This window comes from Octodon degus, unplaced genomic scaffold (assembly GCF_000260255.1).
Source record: "Octodon degus isolate 3935 unplaced genomic scaffold, OctDeg1.0 scaffold00120, whole genome shotgun sequence".
Taxonomy (NCBI): domain Eukaryota; kingdom Metazoa; phylum Chordata; class Mammalia; order Rodentia; family Octodontidae; genus Octodon; species Octodon degus.
The window spans coordinates 4,970,923-4,991,151 of record NW_004524696.1 but is presented as its reverse complement, the minus strand read 5'-3'; the positions used below and the strand labels follow the sequence as shown (position 1 = coordinate 4,991,151).

At 45.7% G+C, this 20,229-nt stretch overlaps 1 protein-coding gene across 4 annotated transcripts in view; it reads left to right on the top strand.

Moving 5' to 3' along the window:
• The window catches only part of Mbp (myelin basic protein), a 130,448-nt gene that overhangs the window by 25,023 nt on the left and 85,196 nt on the right, over positions 1-20,229 (top strand). For all 4 annotated transcript variants that reach the window (XM_004640196.2, XM_023700055.1, XM_004640194.2 and 1 more), the window contains exon 2: positions 584-659. In XM_004640196.2, the coding sequence (XP_004640253.2) occupies positions 609-659 (51 nt within the window). In that variant the 5' untranslated portion in view covers positions 584-608. The remainder of the gene's footprint in view (positions 1-583; positions 660-20,229) is intronic.

Here is a 20,229-nt window from a genome sequence, read left to right as displayed (position 1 = left end):
TGTTTTGTGGACCACAACAAGTGCATATTTGTTGCTGAGATTTGAGTTATAAAAATGAGCACATGTGTTTTGTTCCAGTTTATCTTCCCAGTAAATTCTGCTGGTTCTTTGGCTATTTGTCTCATGCACAGTTTAGGTCTGATTTTTTTTCTTCTGTCCTCTGGTCACACACATCCTTTCTTGCAGTCAGTGTGAACATTTCCTCATGACCTTTTGTGTTTGGAAGACTCAGAAGCATGTCCAGCCCTGTTCTCTTCTCTTTTCACCCCAGGGTGGGGTGTGGCCCTCTGGATGTGAATGCTCATGTGGAAATGATCTGCTGGACTTGTTGAATGGGTTGACTTTTTTATAGATGACACATACTGGATGTGTTCCTTGCTCTAACTGACTTTGAGCACTGGTGCTATGTCATTTTGAGGCTCTGTACATGAGATAGAGAGGCAGTGCTGTTTGCTGTCCTCAGGATGTAGGGCTTTCGTGTTACCTTCTCAAAAAAAGAGCATAGGATTGTTAAAAAAAAAAATGTGGAACGCTCTATAGTAAGTCCTTGCTCTCAGGCTAACACCTTGTCTTTTTCTTTCAGCTGCTGAAGAGCCCGTCAGTGCAGGATGGGAAACCACGTGGGAAAGCGAGAGCTAGGTGCCGAGAAAGGCCATAAGGTAAGGCCTGGGCTAAGCCTGCGATCTGAGCTGCCTTGAGTTGCACCTGTGATTTTGGTTATTAAACCCAAATCCCCATGATGTGGCCTAGAGTAGAGTGTGTTCAGCTAACACAGCTCCTCGCTGGTGGTTGAGAGAACACTGTGTCCTTGTGACTGTTCTTATTAACTTGTCCAGGAAAATTGTGTCAGTAGGAAGATCCTAACCTTGCAAGGAAACACGAGGATGGAAGGCAGGAGAGAAAACAGAAAAAGAGAAAAGTGGAAGAGAGGCGAGGGAGCACAGTATGAGCGGTGTCACGTGTCATTTGGCAGGAAGTTCTCACAGAGCACAGAAATTGTAACATTCCTTTGCTGTCCAGCAAAAAGACTTTTTAAAAACATTTCCTGGCAGCTTGCTGGTTAGCTCAGTTGTTTAAAGTGCCTGCTTCCACAAACTCAGTCAGACTCAGGGAACCGCAGTTCAGTCCCCCACTTGGTGTTCAGAGAAAGGTCCCAGAACATGGGCTGCAGAGTGCATTGAGTCTCCTGTGTGACCTATACTTGGGAAGTAGCTGAGCTGTTCCCCCAGCTCTGCGCTACATCAGTGACCTGACTTCTGAGTTCAGCCCCTGGTGCTCAGGGCCCTCCTTGTCCATTGCACCCTGCAGCCGCTCTCAGGTCCCTTGCTTCTGGGGTCCTGCTCAGCCTGACTACATATCTCGTCTCCCAGAGCGCTCTCCAGCCTTGGAGATTCAGGTGCAGATGCCAACACAGGCTTCTCCCTCCGCCCGGCACTATGTGCTTGCATGGCCTGGGCCCTTCTCCAGAACCACTGGGTCCTCCCCTTAGAGCTTAGGACTTCAGGGTGACCTTGGCGCACAGACTGACCTGACCCCCACCACAGGTTAATGGTGGCTAACCTTTCCAGTGCTGTTTTTCCACATGCCAGCCCACCTTATTGTACACTTTTGGAAAGTACAGGTTAAACAAACAGGAAAAATGCAATTCATCTCGATCCTCGCAACTAGAGTTGACCTGGCACTTTGAGCTCATCATCTGCATTTCTCATGTTAAATATGCATCAGCTTCCTCTCTCTAATTGGAATTCTCCACTCTAGCTTCTACCACTGGAATATCTCCATGGTGTGGCCCTCAGTCCCTACCAGGGAGGTCCACATTGCTTTGCTATCTGTCCATTACTTTGTCCACCTCTCAAGATAGATTGCAGGTTATGAGGAAGTAGACTTGGTAGGGCACACAAACCTCTTGAGTCCACCCCACTTGGTAGGGATAAGAGGAGCTTCAGTTCCTTTGACATTGCCCTTGTATTTAACATAAAACCACACGTCCACATGTGTTAGAGCACAAAACAGAAGACAGTGCATTGTAGTGCTAAGGACGAACCCCGACCCCCCAGCCCTCTGCAAAAGTGCCTCTGAAATGCCCACTGAACTGAAAGAAGCTCAACTGTCATCTCCACACCCCTTCACTATGAGCTGCAGTACTGTTGTGTTTAATGACCCCTTTTTATTATATTATATAATATTTAATGAACCTGTTTGATGAACTTTTCATCAGTGAGTCCTTCTGTAATCAGTATTTGGATTCAGTTTTCATAACAACCAAATGAGTTTCCATAATTTACCGTCTGATCATGTGTATAAAACAAGTGAGTGAGTGCGTTGCTCGTGTTCACATTATGCCCTTAAAGTGGTGAACAGTATTACCTCGTTTCTCACCCAATGATTTGTAAATATATAAATGACTAATGAAAATTGAATGAGGGCGTCTGGTTATTTTAATGCATACTTAGTTGTACTCCTGATCATTTCCTTGTAATTAACAGTAACATTCAGCCCTATTTGTTTGCTGTCTAGAAAGAACGTGGTTTGGGTACAGTCTCCAAATGGGAGGATCTAGTTTCACCAAAAGTGAAAGTGGGGCGCAGGCTCTGATCCGGTGCCAGGCCGTTAACACTGTATGGTATTTTAGGTCACAGGATGGCTGATTTGCAGCTCCATTTTCTAAAATCCCCTCTGTGGCTTACAGTTTCTTTCCTGTTACTTAACACAGTAAACATCGGAATATTCTTTGAATCTGTCAGGGTAAGGTTCTTGATCAACAGAGAAACTTATTCTTGTGCTTTTGTTTTGTGGAACCCAATTTTTAAAGTCCTGATGACTTAAAAGCAAATAAAAAACTGAGAATTTAAAAAATCTCTATTGTTGCAGGTATTATTTACATGTAAGAACTCTCTTTTTAATTTATAGAGACTGTTGGGCACCTTTCAAAGTGTGCAGTTTGTGATGAATAGAAAAAATGGCACAAACTTCCACCCTGGTGTTTATCCCTTGGTGCATTTCTGTTTGTTATACAGGAAGGCTTTTTTGGCCACCTGCGTAAGGACCAAAGAAGTCTAGTCAGCTTCACGGTCCTGATCATCAGTCTTAAAGCAAGAAAGTCCTACGGGAATGTTGGCCCACTGTCACCCACCCACTCGGGCTCAGCTACAGGCCCAGCCTGGCCCTGGGTGTCCAGCTCCCTCCTGCTGTCACCAGTGTCTCGCTCCTCCTCCCTCCCCACTGCCTTCACTTCACTGCCTTCAGCCTTGTGGCCTGCTGTAAATTGTCTTGATGTGCTGATCCACTGACTGGGCTCACTGGGCCATCTAGGAGCAGATCTTTTTTGTGCGTGATACTGGGCATCGAATATCCCTGAGTTACTTCCCCAGCTCTTTTTTCTTTCAGACAGGGTCTTGCTAAGTGGCTAAATTTTCTAGTCTGGCCTGAAACTTGCAATGCTTCTACCTGTGCCTCCCAGAGTGCTGGGGTCACAGGCCACCACATGCAGCCTGGGTGTCCTCTCATACTGCTGTGTCTATAGGAACATCTTCAGTATGCGGTGGTCCCTGAGGTATTTCAAAGAGTAAACCCTATTTACCAATTCTGTGGTTGTATGAACCCTGTTGTTGTGGCTGGGCTTTGGCTGTGTTGGCTGCTGCAGAAGGAGGTGAGGAAACCTGGTCTCTTCCTTCAGGAATTTCCAGTTTGTTTTGTAAGCTTTTTTGTTCAGCAACTCACCCCCTTGAAATTTTATCACTGACTCCTCTGGTGATGAGGGAGACTTGTGAGGAAGTAAGAGGAAGGCACTCAATGAAAGAGTAACTTTGCAATGTGGCACTGTTGCCACATCCTGTGGTGTGGGGCCTCTAGTGACAACATGGTGGAGGGCCATGTTCCTGCAGTCTAGCAAGAGGGTGGGGTATCAGTGTTGCTTAGGGAGATAGGCTCTATCACTGCAGACCAGAACTGCTCAGAGCATGACTCATGCACGAAGACAGTGTGTCCTCAGGGCCATTCTTGTCTCTGAAACAAAGAAATCAGTGTTTTACCTTTAACTCTATTTTCAGTCACAATGGGATTTGGTTTCCAAACTGTCCTGTTGCACTAATTTGCCAGTTTTTTACAGACCTGTTTGATTCTTACTTAGCTACTGTTTTTACCATGTAACCTGGCAGAACTGGGAAGACGTAGTTTCTGCTACCCTGGACAGCCCAGGGGACACTCCCACAGAGGCTGCAGGACAGAATCCAGTCCCATGAGCTAAAAGTAACCCCTTGCATGGGGTAGTCTTGTGCCTGCCTGACAGCCCTAGATAGCTTGGGTAGTGTTCCTGGGGTGCTGAGACACGTGGCCAATCTGCCAGCTTACTCAAGGAGTACATGGTCTTTGTCAGCAGCAGGACCACTGCTCTTAGGAGAGCCCACATCCTCAGATCAGGGTCTGTGAAATTAATTGTCCCACTGTTTCTCCTGTGTCTTTACTCTTTGGAGTGCTGTGTGGACAGGTAGGCCTCTGCTGATCATCTATAAGGGCTGAGGCTCCCTGTGTCATGGAGCTAGCACTGCTATGAATTTTGGTGGCTGCCATAAGCCATGCACTGTGTAAAAAGGATCTGAGAGCTTGCAACAGTTAAATTCACATCAGAATTTTGCAGTGAGGAGTACCTTAGTCTATTTGGTGTGTTCCCATTTAAACTGTTTTGGGGTTTGTTGGTTTTTAATTTACACTCTGCACCAAAGCCAAGGGCATGGCAGACGGGGACAGAAGGCAGGTGCTGTGCACCTCTCCAGGGTAATCCAGCTCCCGGCAAATCCATTCAAATATTTAATCGACATTAAAACTCAGCTGTCTTGATGAGACTCCAGATACAAAATGACATTCTCAGAAATGAGACATTTAGTTTGTAAATATTCACAGAGGCGTTGAAGCAGCTCAGCTCTTCCTATCAACATGAAAATGGGATTTTTCACTTTGACAGAGAAAATATGTTTCTAGGAAACAAAGATGTCCCAGCTGTGAAATGTGGCTGGCTGTTCTGCAATTCCATTCCTTCTGGAGCCTTAAAGCCTAAAGCATTTCGCTGCCATGGTGGAGGGTTGTCAGGTTAGGTAGCATTGTTCTAAGCTCCGCTCCTTCATATCTGCTCAGGAATGAGAAGCAAGTGGATCTCAACCCCCCTTACACCAGCGCTCCTTATACCAGCACTCCTTACCCCAGGAAAACTGAGTCCAGAAAAGGCAGAACATTTCTGATGGCTGTGTCTGCAGCCACGAGGTGTGCTAGAGCTCAGGGAAAGTTTGTCAGATGGCTGCATCCTGGCTGGTTAGGCCATCCGTGGAGGCAGCCAGCATGTGTCCTTTCCCAAGAATGGGAAGGTGACAGACTCGTGATTCCTCAGAACCAGCTTAGAAGAGAATAGGAGTTTCTCCATTCCCACTGCCCCAGAGAACAGCAGAAGTGGAGTCCAGGCTCCTCAGAAAGCCAGACCCTACCCTGTCTTTTTTCCACTTGACACTTACCTGTTCAGTTGCACAAGATATATGGTAACACCTAAGAGATGCTCAGAAAATTCTTAGATTAAGGGATTGTAAATAGTCTTTTTACTGTACAACATTGGACTATCTTTAAATTGGGAGGCGGTGCATAAGACAGCAACACCGTGTAGCTACAGCCACATGCGTGACGACCCCCTGCCCAGCCATGCTGCTGCAGCATGTGTGCACAGCACTAGGAACATCCTGTGTCCCTGCTGCCCCGTGAGGTAGTTGATACCTGTAGCTGCAGTGTAAGAGATGAACAGCAGCTACCTGTACTCTAACTGAAGGGATGAATTCATGTTATTTATTATTTTCTTTAATTTTTTGTTTATTAGTACATGTTTGCAGTATATAAAGATAATATTCCTTGTGTTGAGTTGGTACATGTACTGTGTCCCTTATATCTTATCTAGACTTAGGGCAGATAGAGAAGACAGCACTCCCACCCTTAATCCCAGCATCAAATTCTTGATCCCAATGTCACTTACCCTAGAACCAGCCACCTCAGGAAAGCCCTACTTGGGCTGAGGAGATAGTGCAGCAGTTTAAAAGTGCCTGCCTGGCAAACACAAGGACCCAGGTTTGATCCCCAGTACCACATGCCATGCCTGCCCCACATGGGCTGGCCACTGAAACCAGGCATGGTAGCACAGGCCTATAATTCCAGTGCTGGGGAGGCTGAAACAGAATCACTATGAGTCCAAGCTGCATAATGAGAGCCTGTACCAAATAAATGAATTAGAAAAAAAAAAAAAGAATTAAAAGAAAAGCCCTACTTATGACTACAGGAGGCTTTGGGGGAATACCTAGACATGAGCCATAACATTCAGCCCTGAGCTCCCAAAAATTCATGCACATTTTACACAAAAGACATTCGGTGCATCTCTACAGGTTGCCAAAGTCTACATTTTCAGCATTGTTGAAAAGTCTGAGTCCCAAGTCTCCTTAGAGATTCAAGGTAAACTCTTAGCTGTGCATCCCTGTGCAAATGAAAAGAAACTTAAACACTTGTAAATGGCACAAGATAAACATTACCATCCCAAAGATACAAATAGGGAAATGGGATAAGGGGATGAATGAGCCCAAAGCAAGTCCAAGATCCAGCAGGGAACACATGAATTCCTGTACTTCCACATGCAACTTCTGAGGCAATCTGTGGCAAGATGTGAATTCCAAAGGGCTCGGGTGGCTCCAACCCTATGGTACTGTAGGTGGCTGTAGCTCCCAGGCTTCTCTCTTGGGCCTGCCTTGCTGCCTCCTTGTAGTTTTCCTCAGACAATCTATATTTCTCGCTTGTCCAGATTTTGGGGTCTTCACTGCACTTTCAGTTTCACACTCACAGCTCCATGCATTGCTTGCTCAGGGGCATACTGCCTGGAAATCTGGGTGGAAGGCTTTTGAAATCTGGGTGGGTTTCCTGACCCACAACTTTTACATTCAGCATGTGCCTTAAACCACCCCTGTGTGTGTGATCCCAAGAATCTGCTGCCAGCTCAAGCGGTAGCAAGGCTTTCTCTTCTCTTGGTTGTAGGGTTGTAGGTTGTGAACCAAATCCCAAGGATCAGTTGCCTTAGGTTGCCACCATTCTTGGATATAGTAGTGCTTTGGGCTTTCTTGCCAAAGCAAAGTCTTCCACTTTTGTAAGTTTGAGGCTACAAAAGGTAGAGTCCTGCTTGTTCTAATGGTGCCCTCAGGCTATCTTTTCTGTTACCCTCTTCTGAAATACTTGGCTTTTTCTTACTGGCCTTTTCAACAACCAGTGTCGCTTCTGTTCCATTTCTGCAGGCTATAGCTTTACTGGAGCTTTCTGACCAAACTCAAAACATTTTAAATCATTCTGCTGAACTCTGTGCTCTTAGTTCTCATCAAGAATCTGGCTAAAATCCCCCCACAATAGCCATGCCACACACCGTCTCATCATGCCATGCCATGCCACACGCCGTCTCTGCCAAATTAATTAGTCTACCACCATTAACCTCAGTCTCAGACAAAGTCTCTGGACATGAGTAAAATGCAGACAAACTTTGTGCCAAGGCATAACACACACCATCTAGAAACCAGCAGCTCGTGCAGTCCTTCTTCCCAGCAGAACCCTCTTGAGCCTGGTCTTTATTGATTCCTGTCAGCATTCTGGTCTCCTGAGCTTGACCAGGATCTCCCATCAAAAACAGCCTCAGGTGTTCCAGGGCTGCCTTTCCAGGGGGCATCTCTGAACCTTGCCTGACTCTTCCCCTTCCCACAAGCCTGCTCAAAGCTCCTAAACCACACGGTCAGGTTCCATAGAGCAATACCACCATTTCTCCGGTACCAGATTCGATCTTAGTTACTTTTCATCATTGGTGAGACAAAATACCCAACACGCAAAGTGAAGGGAGGAAGAGTAATTTAGCTCCCACCTGGTAAGGGATTCAGTCCGTAACCAGCTAGCACCCAGGCAAGGTGGCATGGCAGAGGCATCACAGGGGAGAACAAGGCAGCCAAAGCAGCCCGGCAACGGGTGCTGCCGTCCTTCTGTCCCATACAGTGTGTCACCCTTCAGGAGGATAACTCTCGCACTCTTAATCCTAGCGTCACATCCTGGATCATACGCCCTAGGTCCCTCCACCTCAGATAGGTCCCACCTGTGACTGCATGGGGCCCGGGGGGGGGCTACCTAGATAAAGCCAGAACGTGGATGTAATGCATCTCAATTCTTTTTTCTATCCCCATTCCCTCCCCTTCTCCTCTCTCCAACTATTGATCCCTTGACCGCTTGAAAAAAGATCAATCTCCCTGCTTTGTATTATCTATCTTTTATTTTGCTCTCTATTTATAATTTGAATTCTTCATATAAGAAACCATATAGTATTTAAGCTACAGTGTTTTATTTATTTCACTTAATATTGTGATCTCAAGGTACATCCATTTTTCCACAAATAACTCAAGTTTATCCTTCTTTATGATAGGGTAGTTTAAATCACTCAGAGCAGTCTGAACAATAAATAACCTTGTGTTTGGAGTGGCTGTCCTATTGGACTATCAGGGTTGGCTGGATACTGTAAGTGGTTGTAACCTTTTTCTTTCTTAATCTGTGACGAGATTTGCTATTCGCTCCATTTATTCAGTTACCAAAATGAGATCTTTTGCAAAGTCATACAGTTTTGTGCTGGAGTGCAGTGTGTTCAGAAGGTACAATGCTGACAAGCGCGTGAATGCCAGCAACTCTGCAGTCAGTGCATGCGCGCCGTGAGCCGCACAGCAAGCTGGCCCGTGTGCTCCTGCACCACCTCGGCCGGGGCCTGCACGCAGCGCTGTGCCCTGTTCCTCTTACAGGCCTCCTTCCCCAGACTTCAGAAATACACATTTAAAACAATACCATTCATTCCTGGTGACTGTGTCTGGGCCTCATGCGTACCCACAAACCTGCCTTTGGGAGCTCTTACGAAGAGGAATAAAGTAACACAGAAAATCGGTCCCGCAGAGAGGCCTTTCAAAAAAGCTGTGACTAATCAGTAGCCTGATTTTTTTTAAATGGTAAACACTGTCATTTATTCACTTCACTGAATATTTGGTTAACTCCCTAATTTTTATTATTTTTATTTTAAAGAGAATGAAAACTAACAGGACATTAGAAAGGATACACAATTTCAAAAAAAAAAAAAAAAAAAACCAACAAGATGACAGGAATTCAACACTGGTTGGTACATTGCACATTGTTGTCTTCAATGTAGTTGCTCAGATTACCCGATACAGACATGTAAAATTGGTCAAAATAAAATTTTAACATGATTATAGTTCTGCAAAATTCAACATTGCTCTTCAGCTGGCTTGAGAACAGGCAAAGAAAGAGAGGCCTCTCCCCAGAGCTGAGGGAAATGCGTGATGTGAAGCGCCCCTCCCAGGCCGGATGAAAAGCTCTCCTGAGCACAGAAGTGTGCAGCGACCCTGGGCGCGTCTCTGCACCTGGGAACGGCTGTGGTTTCTGAGGAGCTTTGTGTTTGAGGTGCAAAATTTCTTGCTGGTGTCAGAGAGGAGTCTTCCAGAGGGTGTGCTTTGTGGCCAGAAGCAAGTCTGTTGTCACAATTTTACCCGGAAAGAATGGTCACAGAGTTGATTCTGGGTTTTAAGGCAGGTGAGCGGGTATTCTGTTGCACCTTTTAATTTGGGAACACAGATGCCATTGTAAATTGAGGGTGGCAGCCAGTCTTGTGGAGGGGAATGTAGTTATTAAAGGCATCGGGGATAATTACCAAGCAGGGCCAAGCCTCAGCAACCCTTGCTAACCATGATGCCAGGCAGGTATAACGCAGTGCCTCAGGCACCGTAAACCGGCAGCACAGGCAGCACACCCTCCACACTCAGCTTGTAAACAGGCTCACTCCGATGAATCCGCTGCCCACAGTCTCCAGCTGCCTCCTGCACACTGGCAGCTGCCTTCAGGAGAGCCAGCCCCAGGCCCAGAACCTCGGGGGCAGGCTGAGGTCCGGAAGCCTTAGAGTGCACGCCAGCCTGGGCTCTGGAGGAGTGGGGCTTAGGGCTCACAGTACCGCAGGGACACTCAGAGCCCGTGAGACTGCCTTCCATTCTGTCAGGCACCAGCTGCATTATTCCTTCCCCCCTTAGTTTGGGTGTTAGTTTATAAACTTAGTTTTTATCAGAAATTGAGGCTTAATTTGCAAGCAACTGATTCCAGTAGACATTCAGGGCACAGAAGTTGTTAAGTATAAATGATACATTTAACTATTGTTGTTAAACATAAATGTTTATTTTAAAATAAAACAGTTTTCAGTGTAACATTGTAAAAACAGCAGGCCAGGCATGGTGGTCTGCGCATGTAGTCCCAGCACTCGGAGGCTGAGGCAGGAGGACTAGAAGTTGGGCAATTTAGCCACAGTGAGAGCCTGTCTCAAAACGAAAAACAAAAGTAGCTGAGAACATAGCTCACTCCATCCGGTGCCCACTGTACTGACAGTCCCAGGAGCCCTGGTCAGAGCAGGGAGGGAGGTCAGAGGTGGCTGTGATTGAATATGAATTTACTTTTGAGTGATAACAGGATATCAACCGGAGAATGCAGGAATTCTTTCATGACTCATTGGTGACATAATGAAGGTGCATGAGGCCAGTACCCCTTTCCCGGAAGGGGGAGGACATGGATCTCATGGGAGGAGAGCACATGCCCTGCCCTGTGGGTGCTGCATGGAACGGGCAGGCTGCAGCTGGATGGCAGGCTGCAGCTGGATGCCAGCCTGCTTCCTGTATCCAAGCAGGCCTCCACCCTTGCCAGGTGCGTGCGCTTGGGTAAGGCTTCTTCACCACTGCTTCCCAGGTGTGTCAGACAGCTCCAGAAATGCCACTTCTAATTACTTAGGGGAGACACATTTACTTCCAACTCTGAAGGTGGAGAGCGTGTCCCCTATTGTCAAAAATTTGGCTTGAAAAAATTTAAATGTGGAAGAGTTTTCCTATTGGAATGCACATGCAAAATATTATCTCTATTTCTAAATGCATGTAATGTGCATGAGGGCAGGAGGTGGTGTGTGTACCATGTATGTGCATCTGGGATGTATGCCTGTGTGTGCACACATGCACATGTGTTTATGTGCACATGGAACCCACACATGTGTATGCTGTGTACATATGTGTGCATGTGTGGCATGATCATACATGTGTATATACATGGAAGTGGTGCACATTGTGTGTGAGTGATTCTCATACATGTGTTAGTGTGGGTGCATCTGTGTGTGCACCTGGGAAGGAGCTCTGGCTCCCCAAACTCGAATTCGGCCCTGGCTCTTGGGCAGTTCTAACACATCTCCTAGTTGCAGTTTGCCACCTGCATTAATCTATCATATATTAAAAATGTAATTAGCAACTAGTTAGGGAGAAAGTTTATTATTCTGTTTCTACTTCCCTTAACACTTGCAAAAGAGTCTTGCTTCTTAATTTTACCTTAATTATGATTAAAGTGGGCTTGCAGCTTAGCTCAGTTGTTTAAGCGCCTGCTCGGGCAAACCTATTCGGGGGCAGGGGACCACCATTTGATCCCCAGCTCCCCATGCCCTACTAGACCCACCCTTAAGGCAGCCTGAGTCAGCCAAATGAAAAAAAAAAAAATTCTCCCTTAATTATGGTTAAGCATGTGCCTGTGTAGCTCAGTACATGTTAGTCAGTAAGGCTGACTGGAAACTGACTCGCAGGGGTGACTTAGGAGAGCGACACCTGGGTTACACACAGACGTGTATGTTTTCACATCATACTGTGTCATAATCATCCTAAAGCACCTAACAAAATACCAGTTTTCTGTCTAGAAATTCAGATAAAAGGACAATTTTAAGTGATGTTTCTGAATGTGTTAATAGTCATGTACTTCTTCTGGAAATCTTTTTTTTTTTCCCCCTGGCACTTGGGATCAGACCCAGGAGCGCTCTGCCTACCACTGAGTTAATCTTAGACTGTTTGAAAATTGTTATTTTGAGACCAAATCCCATTCAGTTGCTCGGGCTAGCCTCTAACTTGCAATCCCCCTGCCTCCCAAGTAGCTGGAATTACAGGCGTGTGCTGCCACCCCACTGGAAATCCTCTGGGGGAACATTCTCGTTGCCACAGCGCTGAGTCTGCTCTTTGCCCTTTAGCCCTTGGTGGCCCAATGCCAGCTATGCTTTTGTCCCAAACTCTCCCTGCCAGCACAGGACGGTTGCACCAGCTGGCATCAGGGAATGGGGACACATCCTCCAGGCTCATCCCAAGGCCAGAAAAACTGGGGGAAAAAATAGAGGAAATGAATACAAATAGGTCGGATAAGGTCTCCATCAACACTGCCCGGTGCCTAGGGCCAGTGGGACACATTGCTATCCCTTGCACGTGGGAGGAGCGGTGTGGTCCTGCCTGCGGGCCTGTGGTCGCTGTGGGTCAGTGTTGCTGGGGGAGCTTCCTGGATGGTACACAACTTGTTCCCACATTTTATGTCCGATAGCCACAGTTCTGGGTGTGCTTTGTATCCTCACTCAGGTTTCTTTGCATTTTTTTTTTTCTATTACATTGATAACAGGTTGTAGTGCTTGATGGTGCATTTAGGTTTGTACTTTTCAAATCAAGTAAATCGAAAGGATTTGGAGGGTCATTTATTTTTCTCTATTACACTTTTAGTGTGTTTTTAAATGACTTGTTGCAAAATATTTCAGGTTGAAATAAGATGTGATACTTGGAGAATATTTCTTTTGATGAACCATTCTTAAAACATGGGTTATTTTCAGATGATTGTTAAAGTATAGTTCATGTCTTTCAAAGTCCTTAACATTTAAAATAAAAATAATCTTCTGTGCCTTGTTTGTGAGCATGGAATACTGTGAATTAAACTAAAGACTAGAAGACTGCATGTGATTGTTTTAGCACTTAAAATAAATTATGGGGGTGAGAGATATATTTATGTATGTATGCAGGATAATTGTATTGAAATACAGTTATAATTGGATAGTTGTAATGCTGGTTTCTGCTGGTCTATGAAGGGAAACAGTTGATGCTTAATTTTTTATGTTTTTTTTTATTTTAGGACGGGGTCTATAGGGTCTAGAGAGACAGGGTCTTGGTGCATAGATCAGACTCATAGTGATCCTTCTCTTTACAGCCTACCAAGTGCTGGGATTTACAGGCACGTACCACCACACCCAGTCTCAATTGCCACCTCAGCGTGCCTTGTGGGGCTAGCACAGCAGGCCTGCCCAGGGATTGCACGGCTGGTCCCTGCATCTGCCTAAGCAGGCACTTTAATCCACTGAGCTATTTGGCCAGCCCTCTTAATTTTCTTTTAATTTTTTTATACCAATTTTGCTTGCTTACATCTAGTAATCTAAGCATCTAATTTAATGACAACATTATGCAATATGGCAACCATTATCAAATTCCTATTGTTTTGTTTGGTGAGGTTTTATATTGTTTCTAATGTTTTAGGGTTTTTTTTTTCACTATTTTGTATTCTCTTTAGATTATAAAAGTATAATTTGGCTAATAACATAAAGAAAACCATCTTTTCTGCATTTTTCCTGGATAGTTGCCACCTGGTTTTTTAGAATGAGTTTGAATATATAGAAATTTTTCAAAATATTTCTACCACCCATATCTTCGTATTGCTGTGTTCTGACTAGGTTTTTATCATCAGTAGGAAACGAGAGGAGTTGTGGCCTGAACAGCAAAATTGTGCTGGGTGTGGTTTTGCAGAGTGCCACAGTAAGACTGCTGGTGAGTGAGGAGGTGACCTTCCTGGAGTCTGAAGCCGGGCAGCTCTTGCTGTACCACATGTGTGAAGTTCTTGCCACGCACGCGCTCCTCCGTAAGGCCAGGTGACTCGTGTTGCTATCGAATGTGTACAAGCAAGTGCCAGCCCGGTGTGTTTCTACCCTCTTAGAGCAAGTTGGTGCAGTGCCCGCTTCTCCTAGCTGATCACAGGGAAAGTAGATCTGGCTTGGAAGGCAGCTCTGGAAAGATAAATGGCAGTTCCATTTTACAATCTGAGTCTGGTTCTTCGGGGCAGGGAATCGGAGTGCAGTTGCGATTAGAGTTCATGCCTGTTTCTCTCTCTCTCTTTTGCCAATTCTTAGTCTTATTGCACTATTATTCATATCAAAACATGTTTCTTACTTAAGAATTTATTTCCACCTTTTCAACGACCTGGCTGTGGAAACTAGGTAGAAGATTAGTAATAGTAAACAGTGATAACACCCCCGTTGCCCATACTAGTGGATAGTTGGCTGCCATGACAACTTCGCACAGATGAGTGAATGTGGGTTGTATTCCTGAACACTCAGTGAGGTAGCGGCTCCACCATGCAGCCTAGCAGTGGGAGAGCACACCAGCACAGCCAAACATATGATCAGAAAAAAATACAATAACATGGGGCCAGGGAGATAGCTCAGTAGAATAAGCATTTGCCTGGCAAGCACAAGGCCCTGAGTTCAATCTTCTGTACCATTTTTTAAAAAAAATTAATATTCTAATACCAATATCTGATATATTCATGTCCCTCTTTTAAGCTTTCCCTATTGCCCTCTATTTGGAAGCAATTAACTAATCACATGGAGACCCTGACTAATATTTTAGAGAAATTAAGTAGCACAGTTTTGCACTGCATAAAACTAAAGGAAATATGCCCACCTTCAAAATAAGATTCAAGACTTCTTTTGCTTCATTCTCTTTTCACAATGGAGAATATTTTGAGTCACATGAAAGGCCTTCCATGGATCAGCCATGGTACATTTTAATCAGACTTGAAGACCACCCAACTATCAGACCCTTGTAGGAGCAGAGCTGCACTGAGTGGAATCAGTTCCCCCTCCTGAGGTGACCACGCCCCTCTATGCAGGCCAGCTGCAAGAGCAGTGGCACACAGGAGTAAATGGTCACGTTCTTAAAGTAGAAGCTGGCGTGTCCAGCTGCATAACAGATCTTGACAAGTGCTTTGCGATAGCTGTAAAGATTTATTTTGGTGTGGCCCTAAAAGTCAATGTTTAAACAAATCCTGCACCCATTTCTTTGCATTCATTATTTAAAGAATGCTGCAATCTAAATTGCTGTGCAAAGGAATCTCACCAAGCCTCTGCTTTAAATCTGAGGAGTTAAAAGGGCTATTTAGTATCTAAGGCAGTATTTCTAGGAGGAAAAAGGCTTTCAGAGCCGCATGCACGCTCCTCCCAAACCCACAGCTCCATGCTAGGCCAGTGCTCTACCACTGAGCTAAAATTTCCAGTCCCATAGGTTCTCTTTTTTAAGCAGCTTTACTGAGATGTGATTCAAGCCGTATAGTTTACACATTTAAAGTGTACAATGCAGGCATAATCCCAGCACTCTGAAGGACAGGCAGGAGGCTTGCAACTTCAAGGCAGCCCGGACAGTTGAGCAATTTAATCAGACCCTTTCTCAAATAATAATAGTAATAATAAACAGGCTGAGGACATAGCTCAGTGCAAAGGTCACAATCTCCAGTACCACAAAAAAATAAAATAAAATAAAGCATACTATGCAGTATGTTCAGTATATTCACAGATACATGACAGCCCCGTCACCAGTGCATTCAGCTGTCCTGCAGAGGACACCTGCAGCCTGCAGCTCTCCCCTTCTCTGCCTTGGCCTCACTGGCCGCAGCTCCTCTCTGCCCTAAATGTCCCTGTTACCAGCATTTCATGTGAATAGTGTCCTCTATGTCAAGGTCTGTCTGTGTCGTCACATCTGTACCTCATTTCTTTAAATTGCTGGATAGCATTCCATTGTAGAAATATCCTGTATTTAAATTAACTGCTCACTAGCTGGTAGACATTTGAATTACTTTCACCTTTTGGTTATTATGAATAATGCTACCATGTACAGGTATTTCTGTGAACATGGTTTCATGTTTCTTGGATGCAGACCTAGGAGTAGAATTACTGCTGTAGCAGGAGAATCTGGTGGCTCTGTGTTGAGCTTTCGGAGGAGCCGCCAGCCTTTCCTGCACAGCCACTGCGCGGCTCTGCGTGCCTACCTGGCAGCGCTCAGGCTTCTGTTTTACCACTTCCCCCAGCAGCTGCTGCTCCACATCCTTCTGGTTGTCGCCGTCCTGTGCGTGTGGTCGGATGGCACTGCAGTTTCGACTTGCATTTCTTTAATGAATAGTGACGCTAAACATCTTTTCCTGTGCTGAGCCACCATGTGTTTGTCTTTTCTGAGACAATGTCTATTCAAAGCCTTGACCCATCTTTTAAAATTGGGTCTCTGTCTTGTTGTGGAGTTGTTGTACTTTCTATTCCCGCCCCCCTTTGTAGACCAGCAGCTCCTAGCCAGGTGTGATTTTTCTTTCAGACACACTTGCCAACATTGGGGGCGCTTCTAGTTATCACAGCTGTCGGGGCCACTAGCTTTTGGTAGTTAGAGGCTGAGAAGGCTGATGTTTCTCCCCCCGCACCCAGGAGATCACAGTGCCAAAAGTGAAAAACCTCTCGTAGACAGTGTGAGGCCTGTGCTTTTGCAACCTAGCGCCATGCCACTCTGCTCCTCAATAGAAGAGATGATGCCTGTGAGACGGGTCGAGCTACTTGATTCTGGTGATTGTTTTCCTTTAGAGCTTTGCTTTGGCCCTGTGAGCTGTCAGTGCTCTGCTAGTGTCTTTTTTATATGTGGAGCCGATGGGACCTTGGAGAGCTCATTGAGGAGCAGGGTCACAGGAGTGTAAACTGAAATCCGCATCTGTTCATTCCTATGCCTGACCAGCCAGCACCTAGCCGGATGCATTGAGTGTGAAAGGAAGGCTTTGCTTCTTCAAAGGAAGTGACAGAAAGAGGGAGAAAGAGCGATAGAGGGAGAATGTTCCTTAAGAGTCCACAGCTCCCTCGTACACAGTGTGTTCCTGGAGTGAGGTACTGGCTCGTTCAGCTTCCTGGTCTCCTATCCTAGGGGTCCCCACTGCACCCTAAGCCATGTTCCTGTGGACACAGATGGGACCACACTGCTCCGCCCCTGCCCTGTGGCCCCTGCCTTCCCAGGTGCTGCTGTTGGCCTGTGGCTACCGCAGCCTGGGCACCCTTTCAGCATAGGACCTTGAGCACAGCTGTGCCCACCTTCATCATAGATCTGTGGAGGAAGGAGGAAAATCTGCAGTGTGCTGTCACCTTCTTTCCATATACTTCAGTCCTTACTGCCTTCCTCATGCTCTTTTTAAACACCCACAATTTTAAACACCTTGGCATTGGTGGTGCCGAGCCCTTTAGGGAACCAATGCCTGAACTGCCGCTGAAAACTCACTTACTTATCATCAACTGCCAGAGCTCCAGTTAAGCCTGAATAGATCTGATGCTCGGCTGCTGGGGCAAGTTGGCACATGTGCTGAAGAGAGGGGTGATATGTTGCTGGGGTGCACAGGCCACACAGGTCAGCCACTGCTGGCCCAGACCGTGGGGACAGTCTGAACTTGATCTACTAAACTGGTTATGGAAAGCTAAAGCTTTTATCTGTAATTCTCTTTTTGACGTTCAGGGCCTTTAAGTGAATGGCTTTTGTTTGTTTGTTTGTTTGGTTTTTTGGGGGTTTTTTTTGGCAGAACCGGGGATTGACTCAGGCCCTTGCGCTTGCCAGGGAAGCGCTTCTTCCACTGAGCCATCTCCCCAGCCCCAAGTGAATGTTTTTGACTCACCTCTTTTAAGGCAACCTGAATGTGATGTACTGTCACTGTGAGAGTGTAATATACAACTACCTTTGCAAGTACAACAACACTTTGTGATATATTTCAATATCTTTTCTCTCCTGATAAGTATTTTCTAGTATGATTCAGAACTTTGGTAGTTAACTTTATAACTTTTTCACAATTGACACAAGGTGATTTCCTCTCCGAGAGCCTTTTTTTGCCTTTCAGAACTTTGAGTTCATAGGAACCCAACCCTGGGTCCCCTGTTCTTCCAAAATTGCCACCTGCACGTCTTCAGTCTTCTAAAAATGCAAGAGTAATGATAAGCACGTTCCCACCTACAGTTTATGTGTGAATATGCTTGGGTACATTTATGAGTACAGTGTTGTATCAGCATGTACAGGTGTATAAAAAGCCATAGCAAAGGCCCAGGAGATAGCTCAGTGGCATAAGCACCTCCCTGGCAAGTGCAAGGTCCCAAGTTCGATCCCCAGTACCAAAAAACAAGCCATAACAAGCAGAAGATCCCTACATGTGGCAGGCAGTGCATCTTCATGATGGGTGTGTCTTAGAGGGTGCTTGGACACTCCGCGTAAAGGGATGGCCGCACACAGGCTGTCCTCAGACACTGACCGGGACTCTTTCTCCACCCACGCACTGGCTTGCCCACAGCATCAGTCATTTCTGCTAATTGTTCACCGTGCTCCTGCCCTGACTTCTGAGTAATTCATAAGTGTGTTCACTTTCTGGGAGGTCATAAAGGGAGCTGTGTGAGTTCTCAGGGCTCCTACCTGACACCACCCCAGGCCTGGTGGCAGCCCACAGGAAGCTGCTGCTTAGAGTTTAGAGGTCAGGGCCCAAGAAAGATTCTTTTTATGTTTTACTCCCAAAGAAAATGACACTGATTGCTGCTTTATTATAGACTAAAGGGCTAGAAATTCCTTAGTACCAAAAATAGCATTTTTTCCTCCATCATTTTTCACTGCACTCGATAACATCCAGCTGTCTGAGCTGCTGTCTAGGAGGGGGACATTTCCAAGGCTTCTGCACAAATCACCAAACACCAGTGACTTGAAGAGCAGAAGTACATCCTCTCAAAGGGCTGGCCCCCCATCAAGGGCCGGGGCTCGGCGGGGAGACACTACCTGGCTTCTCTCCAGCTTCTGGTGGCTCGAGCAGACCTGGGTGTGTCCTGGCTTGTAGCTGTGTTGTTCCCATTTCTCTGTATCTCATGGTACTATCCTGTGTATCCCTGCCCATAGTTCTTCTTTGTCTAAGCACACCAGCCATTGGATTGCAGCCCACCCTAATCTAATAGGACCCCTATTAACTAGACTCCCATCTGCAAAGTCTCTGTTTCTACATTAGATCACATTCCCAGATAGCAGAGGTTAGAATGCAGTCAAATCTCTTTAAGGACACATGTCAGCCCACAAAGGGAGTGAAACTTGGTGTGGATAACTGATATTTATTATTTATTTATTTATTTATTTATGTATTTATTGTATTTGGTACAGGGTCTCACTGTGCAGCTCAGACTCATAGTGATCCTCCTTTTTTCAGCCTCCTTTTTCCCAGCACTGGGATTATAAGCATGCACCACCACACCCGGTCTCGATGGTTGGCAGGGCCGGTACGGCATGTGGTATGCCAAACCCCAGTCTCTACATTTGCCTAAGCAAGCGCTTGGTCCACTGAGCTATCTTGTCGGACCAATAACTAAAATTTGAAGGAGCTTGGGGAGTGAAACCTTGATGCAGTCTGCTTAAGCTAAATGGCAGAGGGGTATGCTGGAAAGGTTGCCGAATAGATACTCATGGCCCTGGGACTAAATGATTTTTTTTTTATTTTAAAGAGGAAAAACACCAAAAGCAAATAACAAGAATAAAGACAAGGACTGGGGAACTAGCTCAGTAAAACAAGCACTTGCCTGGCAAGCGCAAGGTCCTTAGTTCAATCCTTAGCACCGCAAAAAGAAAAAAAAAAGAATAAAGACAAAAAACAAAGCAACATAGAATAATAAAAGTGGTATAGAAGTTCAAGACAAGAAGAAAATTAACAATGATTGTTAACGTTTAGTGCAAGGAAGAGTTAGTGTTTGACTGCTCGATCCACCTTGAATGCCTATGCCTGGAAATATGAGCAACAAATTTGATGATAGCCATACGAAATAAGTAAATTTTGTCTAATGAAAGCAAGAGTCCTTGCTCAGCACCATAGATAGCATGGTGTATGCATGTGATTCAGTGCTAATGAGCACGGTGCCTGGCTTGTATTCCTCGGCATCTAAGTAAGCAGCAGAACACCAGCATTGTCTGTCTTGAGGTAGCATGTGGGTGAAACACATACGTTGAAAGTTAGCTTTTGTGAGCAGTCAGTGTGGGGTGGTCTGCACACTTCAGTCCCTTGAAGCCATAGAGTGTGTCGTCACATTGCTCACAGTGCCTCCAAGAGCCACGCAGCGCCTGCCCAGTGGTGGAGGCCCAGGCCTATCTCTGCGTGAATCCCACCCTGTGTGGAGTGGGATGGCACATCCCAGGCACCATGTCTGTGCACCTCTCCTGGTGCGCACAGCTCCAGGTACACGTG